Source organism: Cricetulus griseus, chromosome 2, assembly GCF_003668045.3.
Source record: "Cricetulus griseus strain 17A/GY chromosome 2, alternate assembly CriGri-PICRH-1.0, whole genome shotgun sequence".
In the NCBI taxonomy this organism is placed as follows: Eukaryota; Metazoa; Chordata; class Mammalia; order Rodentia; family Cricetidae; genus Cricetulus; species Cricetulus griseus.
The window spans coordinates 442,131,836-442,153,501 of record NC_048595.1 but is presented as its reverse complement, the minus strand read 5'-3'; the positions used below and the strand labels follow the sequence as shown (position 1 = coordinate 442,153,501).

The 21,666-nt window shown below is 45.7% G+C and overlaps 1 protein-coding gene across 1 annotated transcript; it reads right to left on the bottom strand.

Annotated features, from left to right (window-relative positions):
* Nucleotides 1–10,257: 10,257 nt before the first annotated feature.
* Nucleotides 10,258–20,565, bottom strand: Cops8 (COP9 signalosome subunit 8). Its single transcript, XM_027397526.2, has 8 exons — nucleotides 20,407–20,565; nucleotides 19,616–19,686; nucleotides 18,545–18,593; nucleotides 17,366–17,498; nucleotides 13,567–13,674; nucleotides 12,513–12,575; nucleotides 11,846–11,893; nucleotides 10,258–11,193 (listed from the first exon to the last, which is right to left on the bottom strand). Exons 1-8 carry the CDS (start codon nucleotides 20,482–20,484, stop codon nucleotides 11,114–11,116), a joined length of 630 nt encoding a protein of 209 aa, XP_027253327.1. The 5' UTR covers nucleotides 20,485–20,565; the 3' UTR covers nucleotides 10,258–11,113.
* Nucleotides 20,566–21,666: the final 1,101 nt, after the last annotated feature.

Below are 21,666 nucleotides of genomic sequence, written 5' to 3'. Positions count from 1 at the left end.
GCAATGTCACCATTATATTGGCCAGAGATACTTCTGCAAAAGGTGATGCTCATGCTTAGTAATGTGGTATAATCCCACCTATGTATTCAGATTTCCTGAGCTATTGGCTACTGAGCTGGGGACTGGAGTTTGGACTCAGAGCCCATATGAGTTAGGCATGGTGATGTGTGCTTGCAACCCCAGCACTGGGGAAGTAGAAGCAGGTGGAGCTCTGTGACTTGCCGGTTGACCAGTTACAAGCCACTAAGAAACACTGTCTCAGAAAATCAAGGCTAGCAGTGTCCTGATGAATGACACTCCAGATTGACCACTGGCTTCTTTGTGTGTCCCTTCAGGAGATGGCCACCTGTTACTGTATTTTGACCTGCTCCCCCCCTGTGTTCTTTTAGAAGTTTCAGAATTTGGGATTTTATATTAAGGTCTTTCTTGTGTTTTGTTGATTTTGATATAGACATCACGGGTATATTACTGATATTCAGCAAATGAGTATGTGTGTGTGTGCATGTGTGTGAACACTCATTTCCTTCTTTAAGTGGATATAAATATCCATTCAAAATGAAGAGCATTCTCTATTAGAACCACAGTAAAATCAATCAAATCTGCAAAATTAACATTGATGGAAAATAACCCAACTCAAGGACTGGAAAACGTTTCAATGCAGAGTTCCGGTGGCAAATATTTCAGCCTCATCTGGGTACGTGCTCTCTGCCAGTCTTGGTTTGCAGTTGAGAACTCAGCCACAGTCAGCTCGTGAATAGATGGATGTGTCTATGCTCCTAAAATGTTACTTGTGAAATACTGAACAGCCTGGTGCGGGCTCACAGGCTGTGTTTTGCTGTGTATCTAACCTGCAGTGTCTATCCAGATCCACACACTTCCCAAGAATGTGTGTGGTTTTTGCCTCGACAGTCGCTGGCCTCCTCGGCTTCATCTTAATTGAGGCTGTTTCTGATCTGTCTTCACCTCTCATTGATGAGTCTGATGGAAAGATGGTTACTTCGTAACATGTTGTCTTGTGCACCTCTGTCTCTAACACATGGAGTACACTGGCCACGGCACCAATGTGTTCTCGTCGTTTCACACCTGGAAGCCCACGTGTGAGCCTCAAAGCTGACTAGATTGCTGTGCTGCCAGTCTCAGCCTCTCAAGTGTTCATACGTGTGCCTGTGGGGGTGCCTGTGGGGGGGAGGTTTGGGCCTGGAAAACTGCCAGTTCCCAGGCTTCCATTCACTCACACATCTCCACAGCCTGGCCTCTGTGGAGGTATCTGACTTCATCAGGAGTTTGCTCAGCTCTCAGCTTCTGAACTCCCAAGTCTGTGGCTCTGCAGGTAGAGTGGATGGCAGAGTATTGTGCCAGGGCTGTGTGGGTGCCCAGTCATGTAATGGAGAGAGAGAAAGACAGTTGGCTCTTGGCATGACTCCACACCCTAATGTCCTCCCACAAGGCCCCATCTCCTAGAGTCCATGACCCTGCAACACCTGGGTCCAAACCCCAGTACAGGGGCCTCTGAGGAGTACAGAGCATCCAAGCCACAGCTGTTTCCAAGTGGAGACATTCCACGTGTATCATAGCCTCCACATCTGAGCTGGAACAGTCGTTCACTCCTGCTGCTTGATGTATCGGGACAGAATTGTGGCTTCTTTAATAGCCTGCACTTTTTTAACAATCATTATTTACTGCAGTGTAAAGCTGGCTCCTGGCCCTTTGGCATGTCTCCTGTTCTTTGACCTCCTCTTTGCTTTCTGGCATTATTCACAATATCCCAAGTCGTTCTCTGCCACCGGAGCTGGCGTCAGCTATTTCTCAGAGGAGCTCCAACTCCTTTTAAAGAAAACGCTTTTAGTTTCACTAATTTTATCTGTCCTTGTGAGGTTGCTATCCCGTGCATTTCTATTTTCATTATCTGTTTATGTGAGCCTCAATTTGCTGTTTCTAAATTACTGAGTGGAAGCTTAAGTGACTTATAAAAACATTGGAAATACAGAACTAGCTCTGAGTGGAGCTATGACTCCACAGATACGTTACAAATGCTTTCATTGCCACTCATTCAAAGGTATTTCCTTTCGATTTCTTCTCAACAGCACATTGTAAAATTACTGACTTCATGGAGATTCTCCTCACCTTCTGCCACTGGTTCCTAATTTGATCCTGATGTGGTCAGGGAACACTATGGTTTGTGACTTTAAACCTTGTAAGTGACTGGGCACTTGCCTCGTGGCCCTGAGATCTCAGTTTCTCAGGCCCTCTGAGCCTTGATGATTTTCTGTCAAATATTAATTATGAAGAAAGAGGAATTGAGACTTCCAGCTAAAACTGTGGGTTAAGAGCTTAAAGATGCAGGCACAGGCAATGACTTTCTGAGAAACTCCAAACATCTCAGGAAATAGTAACAAGAACTGACAAATGGGATTAGAGCAAAGTGAAAAACTTGTGCAACAAAGGAAAAAGTCAACATAGTGAAGAGACAACTAGAGAGGGGAGCTGAGTCTCTTCTAGCCACACACTGGACAGGGGAGATCTCTCTATGTCTACATACAAGACAGGGGAGATCTGTGTCTACACACCAGATAGGGGAGATCTCTCTCTGTCTACACACCAGACAGGGTAGATCTCTCTCTCTCTTTCTACCCACTGGACAGGGGACATCTCTGTATGTCAACACACCAGACCGGGGAGATACCTATTTCTGAAAGATTAATAAAACAAATCCAATCAACAATTGAGAAAATGAATTTGTCAGTTCTTAAGAGAGATACAAATGTTCAAAATATATTTAAAGCATCTATGTTTGGCCTCTTGATAATGCATCATGGCTCTTGGATGTTGTTTTATTTGATTTTATTTACTCATCCCTGTCTCTCACCTCTGGCATTTATTCTGCCTGATCATATCCATCAATGGTGGTTTGCCCTGCTCTAAGTTTTCTTCTCAACATTTCCGGATGGTGTTTTTCAAGCTGTTTCTTGCTGGCTTTCTCTCGCATGCTGCTGGGTTCATGTCTGTCTTGACTTGCTTACTTTCCTCATTCATCTTTGTCTCCTTCTCCTTTGAAACCGTTATTTTTAGAAGCTGACTTTTGAATTCCTTTCATAGCACTGCGATCACCCCAGTATCACCAGATTCATTGATGGAAGAATTACAATCCTTTGGAAGCATCATGTCTGTCTTGATTTTTCACATTTGTATGTTTCGTGTTGCTTTTTCATGTGTGTGTGTGTGTGTGTGTGTGTGTGTGTGTGTGTGTGTGTGTGTTTCTGTGTTGCAATTTGCCTAGCTTGTGTTTGGCTATCTCTTCTGGATCTATTTGGGCATCTTCTTCTTAATAAGCAACTGGCTCTGGAGTGATCGCTATCACAACTAGTTGATATAGGGAGACCCAGCCCAGTGTGAGCAGCGCCATTCCCTAAACCTGAATCCTGGAAGAATGAAAAAATAAAAAAAAACAAACTACTTATTGAGCAAGGGGTCAGCATGGGCACATTCATTTCTCCCTTCTCATTGTGGATGTGATGACCAGTGGTCTCAGGCTCCTGACTCTGTGACATCCCTGCAACGACAGCCTGCAACCTAGAATCGTGAGTTAATATAAACTAGATAATTCCTCGGCTGAAACTCTTTCTGGGTGATTCTAGGTTGTGTCAAGTTGACAGTTAAAACCAACCTTTTCCCCATAAGTTGCTTATTGGTTAGGCTCTTTATCATAGCAATAGGAATAAAGCTAAGGAAGGCTTGAGCTACTCCTGTATCATCCTTCCAAGGACTGGGTTAACCCATGAACCACCATTCCCTGTTCTATTTTTAATATTACCAAAGTAGAGCCTACTTTCTTGTGTATCTTTTTCCATCTTTTAAATGTAACAATGCAGAGAATGAAATAATGGTCAGGATTTGTATCCATCAACTCTACAAATACCATTTCATCATCTACCTAGCTTCTCTGCCATTGTTCTCAGGACAATGCCACAACTTCATTTGCTGCCCTTTTTTGCTCATCTGTAGTTGGTGTTTCCTGATGTAGATGTCTTTGCATTTACCCTGTGGGGTGTGTCTGAGCGTTCAGAGTGGATGGTTTGCTTTCTCCAGATCACTATGGAATATTCTGTGATATGGGATGATGCTCTTGTTCACTGTAAAGATTTATCACTCATATCGGTTTGATAAACTCTGATTGACCAGTAGCCAGGCAGGAAGTATGGGTGGGACTACCAGACCAGGAGAATTCTGGGAAGAGGAGAGGCAGAGAAGAGTCGCCAGCCAGACGCAGAGGAAGCAAGATGAGAATGACTTACTGAGAAAAGGTACCAAGCTATGTGGCTAAGCATAAAGAAGAATTATGGGTTAATTTAAGTTTTATGAGTTCATTAGTAATAATCCTGAGCAATAGGTCAAACAATTTATATTTAATATTGAAAGATTTTAGTTTGCTGAGAGAAAAAGTTTTGAAAGATTTTAGTTCACAGAGAGAAAAAGGTTCCCACAGGCCTTGGCCCAGGACAAGGAAGTTGGCCCCAACCCGAGGGCAGACAATTCTTTTTGGGTCACACCTGGCTGGCCAACAGACAATCAAGGAATTTTCAGGGTACGTTCTATGGTTTTTCCTTTATAAAAAAGCAGGTCACACCTGGGTGACCACTGGGTGACCATGAGATCATACTTTGTAATCAATCACTTTGTGCCCCTTGCCTGTATGCTGATCTGCGTTTTTTTCCTATATAAGGAGCCTGTAACCCTTGCTGGGGTGTGCAGCTTCCCCGATATTGCTGACACCCAAATGCGCATTCGTTCAATAAACCCTCTTGCTTTTGCAGCTCTTGGTCTGGTTTCTGAGTCTCAGGGGCTCCTTGGGATCCTGAGGCCCTTAAGGCTCTGGGGGTTTTTTCAATATAAGCCTCTGTGTGATTATTTGGGACTGCATGGCTGCAGGACCCAGTGGGACAAAAGCTTCTGTCTACAATTCTGGGCCAGGACTTCCAAGCATCCACTTTCCTGCTGTATTTTCTCCTCTTTGGAACTGAAAGGTACACATGACCCGAGTCCATTGTGTCAGACATATCCACACCCCACTGTTCCATTCATTGCTGCAGTTAGCACTGTGCTGTCCTGATGCCCACCTGCAGTTTTTCTACATTCTACCTCTGGCTTACAGGCACACAGGCTCCCCCTCGCAGCACGGAATTCCAGGGAAATGGGCCACTTCACATAGGCTCTCACAATCAGATGCCTTGCAGAACCACTTTGCAGGTTATTCCTTTCCAGTTCCCATTCTGTCTCCCCGTCCTCCTGAAGGAGCCCCAGTCCCACAGGCTTTTGCAAAGGCTGTCCAGCTGGGATAACTGTGCAGGATGAGCAAATGGGTCATCTTTGTAGATTACTCTTGACCATGGCTCTTATAACTGCAGTGCTTTAGGACCAGTGGCTTTAAACATGACATGGATTTAGCTGTTGGAGCACTTGTGGGTTGGCCTTTAGGTGCTTCAAACCAGGAACCAAGACTTCATGTACTCAGCACCATCTCTACTGTATTTGTCTTGAAATACACAAGTCTGTCTGCAGTTAGTGTTGTCAACTCAACACAAACTATAATCACCTGAGAAGAGTCTCAACTGTCTAGATCAGGGTGGCCTGTGGGGACTGTCTTGATTGCCTTACTTGATGTGGAAGACCCTGCCTGAAAATGGGTGGCACCATTCGTTGGCTTGGGGCCCTGGACTGTATGGGTAGAGAACACTAGCTGAATATTAAATTTATCAATTCATTCTCTCACTCTTGACTGTGCTTTCCACTATCTGCTTCAAGTTCCTGCCTTTACCTCCCTATAATAATGAACTCAGAATTGTGAGCTAAAATAGACCATTTCTCCCCTACGTTGTCAGGGATCTTTTTTGAAGCAACGGAATGAAACTGGGGCAGAAATTGTTACTGTGTAAATGGAGTCATTGCTGTGTCCTGACCACATGGCTTTTAAAGGCCTCTGCAGCTATGCAAGGGAAGAATGTGGAGGTGTATGGCATGTTGGACTGGAAAAGTGGTTGAATGCTGGAGGCACGGCTCAATGGGTAGCTATGTGAGAGTTCGGAAGACAGTAATGCTGAAAGAAACATGAACAGCCGAGGTGTGACTTAAGGTCTCAGCAGGGAACATAGACTCCAACAGTAACTGGGTAGGGGCCATCTGTGTGGTATTTTGGCCAAGAATCAGTATTTGTTTTGCTTGTGTTCTGAGAACCTGAGAGACGTTGATCCTAAAGATAATGGCTGGTTTGTTGGTAGAGGAAATATCAAGGCAGGATGATGTTTGGGCTGGTGCTGAGGCAGCAGCTGTAACTGACAGAGATCAGCATCATGGCTGAGAAGCATCCTGCACAGCAGTGGGGCAAGAGGAAAGTGTTTCCTCAGGGTCAGCATGGCTGATACAGCTGTGGTCCAAGGGGGCCAGGCAACATCTCAGACTGGCAGCAGACCCTGGTGGTGGTGTGTCATCCATGGGGTACTAGTTTTGAATGCAAAGAGGTAAGATGGGGGGAGTCATGGAGACTTCAGAATATTACCTTAACTAGGCAAAGACAGGTTACATTTGATTATACTGCAGAATATTACTTTAACTGTGTAAAGGTGTGTTCATTTTGTTTGTGCTGCATTTGTTTAATTGTGTAAAGATATGTTGCATTTGTTTCACCTTGCCTGCCTAAGGCACCTGATTGATCTAATAAAGTGATAACTGGCCAATAGCTAGGCAAGAGAAAGGATAGGCAGGGCTGGTGGACAGAGAGACTAGGAGAAATCTAGAAAGAAAAAAGAATGGAAAAAACAAGAGGAAGAGAGAATGAAGGACATGTCTAGGGCAAGAAGCCAGGCAGACAGCAGACAGACAGACACAGAGAAGCAATGAAAGTAAGATATACAGAAGTAAGAATTGTAATAAGACCCGAGGCAAAAGGCATATAAAGAGAAACAGGTTAATTTGTAAAGAGATAGTCAGAAATGAGCCTAAGCTGGGCCGAGCATTCCAAACTAACAAGTGTATCATGATTTGGGAGCTGGTTGATGGCCCCAAAAGAAAAAGCTTGGTACATGAGGCTGGGCATCCTGTGGTAGGGATGAGACTACCCGAGAAGCCACTGACTGAGCTGTGATGGTGAATCTTCAGTTGCAATGGGGATTCCGGGATACTGGAGATGACAGGACCATGAGCCAAGAAAAACTGTAGAGGTGAAGTGGGGTCTGCCTGAGCTTGGGAGACAAGCTATGTGTGCTGAGGCAGAGATGGGGAGATGGGGACACCCATGGCCTTTGGAGCCCAGATTACATTAGCAGCCCCAGGTGCTGGCACTGGAGCTGTTGGTTTGGGCTTTGATTTGATGTGACTGTCCTCCAACACACTCTTTCCCTTTGTAACACCAATGTTTGCATATAACTTTTTATTATATAGATCAGTTAAGAGACTTTGGACTTTAAATGGTTGGAACTTTTGAAGACTCTTTGGACTACATTGTTTATTATGAAAAAGATAAAAGCATGAGTCTCTGGGGAAAAGGAATGGAAGTTTATATAATTTAAAATGTTTGTGTGTGTCATACTGACAAAGAGTGGAGCTGTCATAGTTAACGTGACTTAGTTGGCATGCCAGGGCAAAGGCCCAATGGATCCACAGTGGGGCGCTGTTGGCAACACTGGAAGCAGCCAGGTGGGTGTGTTTGACACATTTTAGGTTCAGTCCTATCGTCACCCTGTGTTTTAGAAACCCCAGACATCTGATAGGCTGCAAAGTGACTGGCACTCTGGTCTATGAGGCTGAGTTCTTCCCTTGGGAAGTTCCCACCATCCAGCCCAGCACCCTTGGGTTCATTCTGCTGCTCTGGAGACTGTTGACGGATCATTATTATTCTGAAAGCTGATGAACAGGAGGGATGTGGACCCAAATGTCCTGCCCTTCTCATACAGCGATGACTGTGGGTAAGATTATAAACTTTAAATGTCTAAGCTCATGGATTATTCATACACAAATGGCTGGTTTCTGGCATGGGAGTCAGGTGGCACCCGTGGCACTTGCTGAGCCTGCATACTCCCTGGCCTAGCCTGTTCTGTGTCGGGCAGCACTCTGCAGGTCGACCTTCTGCCCTGGTGCCAACTCCATCAGTCTCTCCTCCAGTCAGTGCCTGTGCCTCCCAGCAGCACTGTCCTCTGCTCACTCTGGGCCTTGTCAGTTGGAAAGAGGGAAGAAATACTACTTATCAAGAAAAATCAGACATTTCCAAGCCAAATTTAAGATTGCTTGCCTCCAGCAATGTGAACAATTGCTAATTTTATTCCATGAACATGGAAGATGGTTCTATAAACCATGAAACCACTGGCAATGCAAAGTCACAACATGAAGTCATCTGAGATAACTTTTTCCTGTGTAGCAGTTCTCTCTGTGTGAGAACAGGTATGCACATGTACAGCTGAAACCCCTCTGCCCGAGTTATGCTCCACTCACCTCAAGCCAGGCTCAGCATTGAGATCTGCCCACTCCATCCATAGCCTTAGTTACTCAACAAACTCTGTCTACATCACCAACCCCACAAGGACACATCTGGGTCTACCCCAATGTGCTATTAAAAACAGGAGCCATCCATCCATCCATCCATCCATCCATCCATCCATCCATCCATCCATCCAGGCTTTGTAACTGGTGTCTACACCTCGGTTATTACTGCCCTTATTCTCAACACTCCCTTGACTTCTGTGGTCTTCATTTCCTCAATTGAGCATGGAGACCCTAGTCATAAAGCTGGGGAAACAGCATTGGACCCAACCAAGCCCTCTGAATGTGGGTGCCAGCTAGGAGGCCTAGACAGTCTATGGGACCTCTAACAGTGGAGCCAGTCTTTATCCCTAGAGCACAAATGGACGTTGGGAGTCCATTCCCTATGGAGGGATACTATTGCAGCCCAGATACAGCAATGAGGGCCTAGGCCCTCCCCCAAAATAATTTGACAGACTTTGAAGATCCCTGGTGGAGGGCCTCACTATCCCTGGGGAGTTTAGGGATGGTTGGTGGGGAACATGGGAGGATGGGAGGGCGAGGGAATGGGGGGATGGATGGACATGTAAATATGAGTAGTAATTGAAGAATTTAAATAAAATAAAAATAAATAAATTACTGGAGAAAAAAACATTTTTTAACATCATTTCCCAGGATTAAATAAAACAGAAATTAAAAAAATATTTCCAAAGATCTTAAAAAATTCTATTTCCAAAAATTAAAAAAAAAACAATGAAAACAAGAATTATGTAACTCACCAGAGTCACAGGTGAAGTAATTTCTTTTTAATTAAATTCTAGGGCAGTGGTCTCATGCTGAGATCCCTGAAGGTTTAAATGACCCGAGACCACTGGAAATCAGATATTTATGATGGGGAATGTTCATCTGTGTATATGTTTGTCTCATTGGTTGATGAATAAAACACTGATTAGCCAGGCAGGATGAAAAAAAAAAAAACAGGATGATAGATAGGACTAGGAGACAAGGAAGATTCTGGGAAGTATAGGCAGAGATTGTCATGTGATCCCAGGAAATGGTATAGTTGGGCAGAAAACTGCTACTAGCTAACCATAGAGGTCTGTATAGACAGGCAGGAAGTGACATAGCTGGACAGAATCAGTATATAAGCAGGGACAAATGGGAAATCACTCTCTTCCCTGTGGAGACATGTGGAACAAAAGAGGAATAACAGATGCCCAGGCTTTTCACCAGTAAGAGAAGACCATGTAGGAAAACTTAAATTAGGAGTTATGGGTTAATAATTAAGACAGAGCTAGCCAGATAAACTATAGCCAACGGCCAACAGCTTCACAATTAATGTTAAGTCTTGTGTGTTCATTTGGGGCTGAAGTGGCGACCAGGCCTAGCCAGGCCAAGAATCCCACGCTACATATTTATATTACGATTTCATAACGGCAGCAAAATTAGTTAAGAGTTAGCAAGGAAGATAGTTTGACAGTTGCGGGTCACCACAACCTGAGGAAGTGCATTAAATAAAGGGTCGAAGCTTTAGGAAGGTTGAGAATCACTGCCCTAGGGGAAGAATCAGAGAAAAAGAGAGGATGAATCTGAACTAAACACATTGTATGCAAGTATGAAGTACCCAAATAATAAAAAAGAAACAGGTTTTCACTCTTAAAAAAATTAGTTTTGAGACAAAGACAAACTTATAAATGTGCTCACAGTAAGACTAAAATGTGAAATTTCTAGAAACAGCTTGAGATGAAACACTTAAGAATTCAATTAAATATTTATTGAACAAATGCAGAGTAAATGAACCAGGGCTGTTTGAACCTGAAGATCCATTAACCACCTCAAATCTTCAAGGGCTTCATACAGGAACAAAAACAGATGCATTCAGCATTTCTACACAGGGCGGGCACAGCAGGAGGGCTGCACGGGCCACCCCAGCTCAGGAGCTTCCTTTTGCACACACTGCACTCCAGGCCCCTCCCTTCTTCTGAAAGGAGACATCAGAACTTGAGTTCCCAGAACACAGGCTGCTGCATTCTCACTGTCCAGTGTCCACCTCATGCAATGGATACTAGCACATACTGAGAAAAAACCTGTAGCACTGACAAGCTCCTCCCCAGGAGATGGCTCACCACTCCTCAGCAATTTCTGGTTCTACATCAGTGATTCCTTGTTCTGGGGTGGGAAGAAAACACATTCTCCAGGGTGTGAGCGGCAATGTGGGTTGGGCACTTCTGGGGACAGTCCTCCTAGAACCCCAAGCTCATCACTACAGCTAGAGGCCAATGGTATTCAAGTGTGGTGTGTGCCACAGAACTCTCTCTGCTACTCGAAGCAGAATGTCTTGTGTTCAGAGTCCAGTTGTTGACAGAAACTAGATGCATTAATACTGATGGCTCCAACCAAAGTGATCCATGCAAACGAGCACTGCTCCAGGACATGCAGCAGTGCCTGAGAGGAAACTGGACATACAATGCGCTTCATCTTCTGGGTGCATTTTATCACACCCAAAGGACACTGTGGTGCTCACCCTGTTCAGTGAACTCAGAACAAGACTCCACGTCCGTTTGCCAGTGACAGGGGCTGAAGGGGATCTTGAACTCAGAGTGATCTATCAGTTTTCCAGGAAAGCCACGTAGTCGGTCAGCCTGGCAAGCTGCTGCTCGTTGGGGATTGGGGGAACTGGGGCAGGCTCTATATGATAATGAGGGAAGCACACTGTAAGTTAGCCAGGGCTGTGACAGACAGAACACCCACCCTACCATCAGCCTGTGGAGGACTGTAACTTTCTTAGTGTACCTGACTTTACACAAAAATCATGCCTGCTAGAGGCCTAGAGGGTTTTGAAAAGCACGCAAGAAGTCTTGATTTTTACCAGCCTGGTTGTCTCAAATGGACGTGAACATGCCTCACAATAAGTACTGCTGCAGACTATGTAAAGACACAAACATGGCCCCCACTTGTGGGACACAGGGTAAAGAACAGTTCCTAAGTGCATCTCATGTGCCTGCTCCAAGCAGAACACTGCACTGTCAACAAGCAAGAGCAGCACAAGGACCAAGCAAAGATCCAAACTCAGGATTTACATGAAATGCTGGATTTTATGCCAGGCTGTGGAGGCTTCTGAGTACACTCCAAACCCCTAGCGGCCCTGGCATCATGGCAGGTAGGTAAGTGGCTGGGCTATCAGGTGCCACCATTCCAGCTTAGCTACAGGGAAGCCTATGGTTTAGCTACAGGGAAGCCTATGGTTTCCTTCTTGTAGCCATGCGTGTCTACACATCTGCAGAATTTAATCTCCACACATTACACAAACACTTAACAATGTCCATGTGAAAACATGTACCTGATAAAGGAATAAACCTGTTAAGGGAAACATCCAGGGCTCCCGAGGCTAAATAAAAGAAGAAAAAGACAGTTACAGACAACCAATGGAGTCCTGTCATGCTCGCCCCCATGACAAAACTAGGCTCTCAAATGAAGATGTGAGCGTTCCACTTAAACACTTTATCTCCAGACTTCCTTAAGATCTACAACCGTGGGCCTGACAACTGACATTTGTCTAAACACTAGGTGCCCAGGGTAGGTGAAGGACACAGGGTTGATGCAGGAGGATCACGATGAGGGCGGGACAACTGGCTCTAAAGACTGCAGGAAAGGACACCCCTGTACTCAGGAGGGAAGGACACACGGGAATGAACAGGCTTTCTCCTGAGGGGGAGATGAAGGGCAGTGATCTCAGGAGGGAAGGGCACAGGGGAATGAACAGGCTTTCTCCTGAGGGGGAGATGAAGGGCAGTGATCTCAGGAGGGAAGGGCACAGGGGAATGAACAGGCTTTCTCCTGAGGGGGAGATGAAGAGATGCAGATGGCACAACGGGGACAGGGCAGGGGACTGCCCTGAAAGGAAAGCTAGAGTGACTAACCAAGTCAGTCACAGAACAGGAGTCTCAAGCAGGTGACCTTCCATGTCATTCTGTTCTGATGTCCTTTGTCTCTGAGGATCCACCTACCTGGCTTCCTGGGAAGAACCATTCTTGTGGCAGAGTCGGCTTGCCATCCTTGTTCCAATACACCTGAAAGTGCAGAGTTCACATGCAGATGGGGAAGCGCACAAGTGCCCGCACGACCCACCCCTGCCACTCGGTCACCGCTGCAGTGCCACACTCAGTGGGTGTGTCTTTACTAGGAAGGTTACTACAGGGATCGTATAAACTTATTTTTGAAATATCCTGAAAATACTGAAAGCTTCCCTTTCCTCTCTGGGGCTGATATAATCACTGACATGCTTAGTGGTCTGTAGTAGTGACCTAATTAGTCTAATTCCAAATAGAAATAAGAAATGCCTATGACTATCAATCACTGTAAAACAATGTAACCAAGTGTTGTTGTCTGCTGCAGCTGTGGGTGATGAAACAGGAACCACTAACAAAACTCAACAAAAACCATGTGGAGCTTATAGGGAAAGGGAGAAAAGAGCAAAGGGAGGGGCAGGTGTTGGCCAACCGGGAACAGAGATGGAAGGGGAACAGGTGGGAGGTGTTCCCTTAAAAGAAGAAAGCTTGCACATGCTTACAGAGTCCTTACATTACCTGTATCCACAAAACACAGGGCCCTTTGAGCTAAGTATCTGCCTGAATGTCAGTGTGCATACCCTGACAGTTGCCCAGGGGTGGGGCAACACCAAGCACCCACAGTTCTACCTGTGGGTTAAGAGCTGCAAAAGGTACTTGGGCATGGCCGAGGGACTGGGGCAATGAACTAAAATGTACTGTGGAGGCAGGACTGTCTTTTAGAGCAGGGAAGGGCAAACCTGGGGGATTTGGTCAATTGAGAAGTGCTTTCTTAAGCAGCTATGCAAATGACTACACAGCTGCACAGGGACACTCCTGTGTTTGGTTACAGCTGAAACACGGAGGTGCTGGGTGACGTGGGCTTTGTTATCACTTCCTAAAAAAACCCTACCACCCAAATTCCCACCATTCTCCTAGAGTTCCAGAGGAGCAACAGTGAACCCAGGATTTGTGATTTCTGTTCCCCTGTAAGGAACCAGCAAGCTCCAAGTACCTTTCACAGCTTCTTCCACAGGAAGTCCAACAAAGGCTGCAAAATCATCTGCAATTATGGAGGTATAAGCTTGAGAGACCAGGGCGAAGGCGCGTCTCCTCGTTGCATCTATTGTGGGAGGGGAGGGTTGGCAGCAGGAACCAAGAAAAGAGGACTCTTAAACACAGTTCTGTCAACCGGTTTTTATTTACAGGCAAGACTAGACGCACCGCATGCCCAGAAGGTCTGAGGGACCCCATACTGAGTGAACACACACATTCCTCACATCAGATGCTGACAAAAGCCAGAGGTAGAAAACAACATCCGCAACCATAAGACCCCTATTTATTTATTTTTTTTTTTGAGACACGGTTTCTTTGGAGCCCATCCTGGCACCGAACTCACAGAGATCCGCCTGCCTCTGCCTCCCGAGTGCTGGGATTAAAGGTGTGTGCCACGCCGGGCTAAGACCCCAATCTTAAGAAGGCAAACATTTACGAATTTAGGTACAAACATTTTAAATTTCCTTTGCTCCATTTCACTTGCAAACACTAGCAGAATAGGTGAGAATACAGCTGCCCCTCTCGGGAGGGTATCCAGTACAGGATTCCTCCAATGCAGGAGCACAAACCTTATCCCCAGCACCTGTTTCTAACTTCAAGTGGGCACCAAGTCAGAACCCTGAACCCAAGCTTGAAGGTCTAACTCTCAAGAGAAGGTGCTGCCAGGCCCAGACATAAGATATCCCTGGAAACAGCCTTCCACATTTCCCCATGCTCACGTATGTATCTACATTAAGAAAATTACAGAATAAGACAAATGCCCCATCCAACCCAGCTAGTCCTCCTGTACAGTGCCCTTTTGGTAATAAAAGGCTCCTTCAGAAGGCTGCCAACCTGCTTCAGAAATAACCAGATTTTATAGTCTACAGTTGAGGCAACTGGACACATAAAACCAACCCCTTAACACACTGAAATTTCCCCTTTGCACTGTCAACCAAGGAACGCAGGTCCCTTCAGGCACCTTTTGCTCCAAACTAGTGCCCTTGGCCAGACTACTCTTCACACCTCACTCCTGAGCTCTGGGCCCCACTGTTAAAAGGTTGGAAACAACATTTCTTGCAGTACAACTGTGAACCTGGCTTGCTGACAGTAACCAAAATGGGGCATGCCTTCAACCACAAGCTTTTTCACAGCTCTGGAAAACTGCATATACAATGGACCTGGAAATGGCTTAGTGGGTAAAGGCGTTTGCTACCCAAGCCTGGAGCCCTGAGCTTGTCCCCTGTGCTCTGTAAAGGTGGAAGGAGAGAAACCTATGCCTGCTAGAAGCACACCATGGCAGTATGCGCAGTCTTCCACACACAGACAGCACGCCGACAGGAAGCCGCGCTCCATTTTCACCACTCCTCCTCTGTCTTTACACTTGCACTCTGCTTGAGACTACCAACCCCCAGGCAGACATTGAGAATGTCTCGGAGGCGCAGAAATTCCCCTATGAAGGAGTCAGACATTCAGTGGAAAAGAACCAAGGCAGCATGGCAAGAACATACATATAGAGTGTGCACCATAACCATCTCCCACCATTTAAAATCACTATCTTTAGTTCAAATATTCTGGTTAGACTTTTGGAGTAGGGAATAGACAGGAGCCACATGAGAAAAGCAGCAGGTTTGTGGAGAGGCAGGAGAGGGCTAACAAGAACGGAAGGACAGACAGAGGAGGGGCAGGAATAGGCTGATAATGGATGCAGAAATAAAGGCTCTGCATTCTAGTGCTGATCAGCAGCCACACATTGGTCTCCCAACTTGCTCTAGCTGTGGTCTCCCCACAGCTCTGGAATCAGGCCTGTTCTAGGGTCCAGTAATACTGTTCCCTCATCCCATCCCCTCAGGCTTTGGGTGAGAGTGACTGTTATGAACATCTACTCCCTCAGTGCTTTGCCAGCCCTTTCTGGCTTTCTGTAACAAACTGCTCTCCCATCAGGCTCTTTAGCCAAGAAAGCTCTAATTTCCTAATAGCACTGAGATGTTCAGACAGAAAGTCCGAATGTGGCACCTTTAACTAGAAAACAAATTTATAATACCCTAAAAAGCAAAGCATCAAACTCCGCAGAAATTCCAATCTGTTTTGAGACTGCCTTACCAGGCTGGCATTTTACAGATCATTTAGGAATCTGGAGATTTGTTAAGTCTCAAGAAAATCTTCATGGATTGAATAGAACAGCGTCTCAGGCTATGACCAGGGTTTACAAGTCAACTCTTCAGTTTTATTTCAAAACAATGAAATGAAGCTCAGCAGGTTGATGAGCCAAAATGAAAACTCAAATGCTTGGCTCCAGTGATCAAACTCCAACAAGCTACACTAGACAGAATGGGTGTCTGTGGGCTGGAAGCAACTCTTAATTTCACAGGGAATCCAGTGCAAGGTGGTACTAGGAAAAAATAAAACACACAGAATACTCACTGGATAAGTAGGGAGCCCATACCCAAGTCCTGACTGTGACCCTGCAGTCCAACACCTGGAAAAGGCAGCCTGCACTTACCAGGCTGACCCCAACCCTGCCAGTCCACTCTCCAGTGGCTCCTTCCAGGGATCTTGCCACGACAGCTCTCAAGCAACACGGCACCCATGTAACCTCACTCCACACTCCTCCCCCTGCCCGCGTCTACCCTCAAATTCGGCTCATGCTTATTCAAAGCATCTATTTCCTGCTTTGTCATTTACACTGTTCTGCTTTATGCTGACCAGGTACTACTGCAGAGAATGGACTGGTGCAGCTCTCCAGCCATCCTTACTCTCTGCTCCCTGGTACACCGAGTCCTTACCCTGCTGATGAGGACCTTTACATCAACATCAGTCCCCAACTGAAAGAATACACTAAAGGCAGGTAGTGACTGCAAGAGTGGAACAATGAAAGAGAGATCACTGTATGAATGTGTGTGATGAGGCCAGAATGCTAGAGTGGCTAAGAGTCTGTATATGTTCTGCTCTTTCAAGACCTGAATCTGGTTCCCAGCTCCCAAGCCCAGTGGCTCAGAAGTGCCAGTGAGTCTACCTCCAGAGGATCCAATGCTGTTGGCCAGCATGCGTGCAATGCACACGCACACACAAAGGCCAATAAAAAAACAGGAAAGAGTGACCCAGAAAGACTGGAAGCACAGGCAGGGAAGTGTGAGAAAGGAGGGAGGCAGGGACAGAGCTATTATGTGTCGGCACCACATCATACCAGGCCTCTAACCTTCCAAAACAATGAAAACAAACTTAGATTCTAAGCTTGTTCCTTTTATGAGATGTATACAGGGGACACACATCTATCAAAGGCCAAGGTTAACAAAATCCAAATTCTGTGGATTTTCAAGTACACAGACTTAAAAAAATCTTGACCCACCTACACCATCGACTTTACGTTACTGCCTAGTTTCATTTTAACAACAAAGAACCCTTTCACAAGGCCACATGTGTGGTACATACCAGTAATCCAAGGAATAAAGGACAGAATGGGCTACTCAGCGAGAACCCTGTCATAACCTTCCTGTCTCCACAAAAATAGTGACAAAGAGGATAAAAGATATTGCCAATGGAATAACTGCAATCTGGAATCAACAGTGACACCCTCCACTCCTGCCATGTCCCCCAGAATCCCCAGTAATGAGATGAAGAATCACAATTAACACAGATCTAGGTCAAGCCTGAAAAGCACCCACAAATCACAACTGTCTTCTTCAAAAGTATACACTGACACAGCACAGCACTACACCTCCAAGGACTCCAAGGACAGGCTTAGTGCCACGTGACTTTGAACCACAAAGAAACATTACCTCTAAGGGCTTCCATGATTGGCTGCACAGTCTCCGACCACTGGTGGGCATTGATGGTGGTATAGATCCCGGGGAAATCTCTCTGCCAGATTCGCTGTCCTACTGACCAAATCCCCCCAAGTTCAGAATTTGCCTGCAATAAATATTGTTGCCTTTGAAGGAATTCGCTCTGAAAATAATAATGACTGTATCTTCAAACAAAATCTCAGAAATGACACAAAACTTGTTAGCTGTATCATTAAAACACACACTATTGGTTTTAGGAGCTGCAATTACTTTTCTAACAGGAGTGTCCAATCTGCAGCCCACAGGGCCAAGAACAGGTATGAACTGTGAAACCTTTTTCTTTTTTGTAACTTGCGTGCCCAGTTCCAGACTCTGAACTTTGCAGGTGATAGAATGGTTTTGCAATGTCCAAAGGTTGGAGCTGACTAAAAGGCTGTGAGCAGTAATGTCAACAAAATTTCTACAATTAATGTTTTTACTACAATCACAAAGCATGTGAAAGTAAAAAAAAAAGTTTCTGGGGACCAATTATCTTAAGCACTGCCATTTAAACCTAAGATGCTGACATTTCTTCAGTTAGAACAAGACCACCAAAAGCTGGTTAGCAAGGCAATGTCCATGCAGAGCCTATGTGCAGAGCTCCCGTTCACATCAGCTCAGCGGATCCCACTCACACCACCTGCTGCTTCTCCCTCTTGCTTCACTCTTACAAGCAGCAGTTCAGGGTAAGAGAGAAAAGTGAAATAAAATCCTTCTTCATTCTACTCGGCAAGGAACTTTTCTCAGGTTATTGCATTTAATCTCCCACCCCAAGTAAGAAATTTTAATTAACAAAGTGATCTTCATGCAATGATTATTCATGTAAATAATGCCAGTTTCCAAACAAGGTCATTATAGGAAACCAAGTAGTCTGCTGAAATCCCCAGCCCTCAGTTGCCACCTGCATCTGAAATGGTCAGCTGTGAACCAGCTGACCCACAGGGCAAGGCAGGCCTCACAAAACCTCATCAGTACACTAACAAGATTTCCACACCATTCTATTGGAGAAACCTGAAGGTTTGTAACTTTAACCGTTCAAGTAACAATGGTGTATGAGAGAAAAGGGGAATTGGAAGCTGTCATTTAAAGTCAATGCCAGTATTTCCAAAGCAACAGGCACTGCAGAATACTTACAGACTTTATAGCAGGTGGTATCCTCTTCCAAAGGTATCTTGCATTATTCCTAATTTGCACAGAGATCAATTAAAACAAGTCATCTTAATCAATACATAGAACAATCGGGTTCCAATGTAAGCACACGGAAGAACACCTACCAATACACTTCACGGACAATCCAGTTTTATATGAATTTGTTCTTTGGAAAGGCAGCTTTCCAGGAAAAAGGACAGGAAATAACCTTTTCCAAGGCAATCTTTCTCATTTTTTGCTGACTATTTAAAATTAACAACCCAGAGCCTAAACTACAGCAACACTACAAGACTTACATAAAACTACCTGTAAAACCACTCAGGTATAAACAATGTACCATTTAAAGGCTTTGACGTGCCCCTGGCAATACATGCCTACACAGTGATGTTGGAATTAGGAGCCCTTCTCCTAGTGTGCATGGGGCTTAAGGGGTTGGATCGAAAAGAAAACAGAAATAACTTATATGCGTATACGGAAAAAAAAAAAAAATCCCAGTTTAGTTTCTGTAAAAAGATCTCAATGGGTTTGGAGCCACATGAGCCCTCTATTTCCAGCACACTCTCGCTTTCTGCATCCCATTTAAGGAATACTAATTAAAAACATGCCTAATGCCTCCTGGCTTTTCCAGTGTTCCCTTCCAGCTTTTCTTCTACTGAGTACATACAAGTTTCTGCTTCTTCCCCCTACCCCATCAAGACAGGGTTTCTCTATGCAGCTCTGACTGTCCTGGGACTCACACAGCCACCAGGCTGGCCTTGAACTTAAGAGATCCACTTGCCTCTGCCTCCCAAGTGCTGGGATGAAAGGTGTGTGCCTTCAGACAAAAGAGGACAGATGGATGGCTCCCAGCACTAGTTTTTCTCAAGAACTTGCCATGTTTTTTAGACGTATATAAAGCACACACAACAACAACAAAAATTCAAACTTAATTGTTATTATGACCGAACAGGAACCATGTAACAGGATTATGAAAAAAGACGCCTCTGTGTTTTTGTGTACTTCCGAGTAATCTTGAGGAAGCTGCTGCACTTCGATTTAGGTAAAAGTACTACTTACATGTCATTCTGGAGCAAATACAAAGCTAGAAGCTGACCGTACACTGGTGGTGTGGCAACTCCTCCAGGAGCCTACAGGGACCAAAAAAAAAAAAAAGAGAGGAAAAACCTCATTTCCTAATACACGTTCAGAAAAGAGAAAATTCAAATTCAAAAAGTAAGCCCTTTAGGGGAGTGTTAAGGGTTAAAATCCGAGGAGTGAGTTTCCATCTGTTGTCAGCTGTCATCTACCTCCAGTGGGGTATTAGTTTCTTTGCATGTATACAAACATTCACGTGGCATCACCTCGGAACGCCTCAAACTTAAACAAGACAAAACAAAACTCACGATTGTAGGAAATATTTCTTAAAGCACTGTGTCTCTGGACACTATTATTTTAGAAAGACTATCCAATGAATGGGTAATTATAGAGGCCTGTCCTTCTTAATCCAGTTCAGCAAAGGTCTGCTAAGTGCTCATCAAGAAGCCGCTGCTGCTGCCTCTTTAGTCGGGGAACCTCTCCCCCGCCGCCCCCCCCCCCGCCCGCGTTTCTTTTGTTGTTTTGATTTTACGTAGCCCAGGCTGGCCTCGAATTTACCGCCAATCCTCCTGCCTCGTCCCCACGTGTTCCCCCGTGAGATTTCTGTGCCACCGCACCCAGCCCAGTTACTGAACCTTTTACCTTAACGTTACAAATGGAAGCGTCTCCCGACCACGGCCAGGACCCGGGGCGAGGCTCCCAGCAGGCCGCGCAGGCCTGGCCCGTTACCCTGGAAACGGCGCCCCCTTGGCCGCCCCACCCTGCCGCGCTACCTCAAGCTCCTGGTTCTCGCACTGATCCAGCAGCTTTCTGAAACTGAAGGCGCCGTCCGCCATCACCGCCACTGGCATCTTCCCGGCCTCACTCGCCGCCACCGCCCCGCCAGACCAAAGCCCAAGCTGGCCTTCGGGGCGTCGCGCCCGCAATGACGTAAAGGCTGGTCCCGCTCAGTGCGCTTGCGCGAAGCGCGCGGTCGCTTCCTGTGCGACGCCGTGGCTGAGAAAGGGGCGGCGAGCGCTCTGGCCCGCACTCTCGGTGCTCTGGAGGACCCGTCGCCCTCTTGAAAGAACCGGGTTTCTAAACCGGATCACTCTGGTTGGTCGGGAAGGGCTGGCTGGGACTCGGATCTTCTGCTCTTGAAGTTGATAACGGGAATGCGTCTTCCATACCCACAGTTGCGCTGGGAGAATAGTAAAACCGTTGCGTCTCCGCGCGTGTTGAGAACGCCGAGCTGTGTACTTCATGTAAGCGGAGGTGTGACAAGCCGAGGAAATTGCAGAGCTGAAACTCTGCTTGGCTCGGGCGGTGCACACATCCCTCTTCTAACAATGCACTCGGCAGCCTGAGACCCTCACCTACATCTATTATGCACACACACACCCTTCTCTGAAAAATCACCTAGCAACCCAGGACCCCTGGCCACAGCTGCATGGAGCTGCAGGCACACCCTCTCCAAGTAATGGAATAGCTTTCTCCTCCCTTACTAGCCGTCACTATTACACCAGATATATACAGGATGAAGGCAGGAGGTCTGATCTGGCCTGAACCAGTTTTAGGAGCCTGCCCAATATGGCAAATTGTATCTTCTAAGTGAACTTGGTGGGAGAATCTCCTGTTAGCCATCTTATGCCTGGGCATGCATACATTAAAATCAAATACATTATAGAAATGGGCATACATAGTAGAAAGAGAGGGGTAACAAAGCTAAAATCTGTCAATCAAAACAGTGCAATGCCCCTTAGCAACCAAATTTTTGAACCCTATTAAAACCCCAAACAGTAATTGGGGCCCTGGCCTAAGAGCATCCTGTCTTATGTGACCCACTGTCGTTTTGACGTGTTTCTGCAGTATTGCTTTGCTTTTGGATAAGGTTACCTTGCTACTTTGCAAATCTGTGTGCCAGAATTTCAATTCTGTGCGCCAGAGTAAAAAAACACTCAGCCTGAACCCTGACCACCAAAAACAGTACCCCCAGAATTCCACACAGTTCCCTGGACACCTGAGCACCAACCAACAACTGCCCCTTTGCTGTC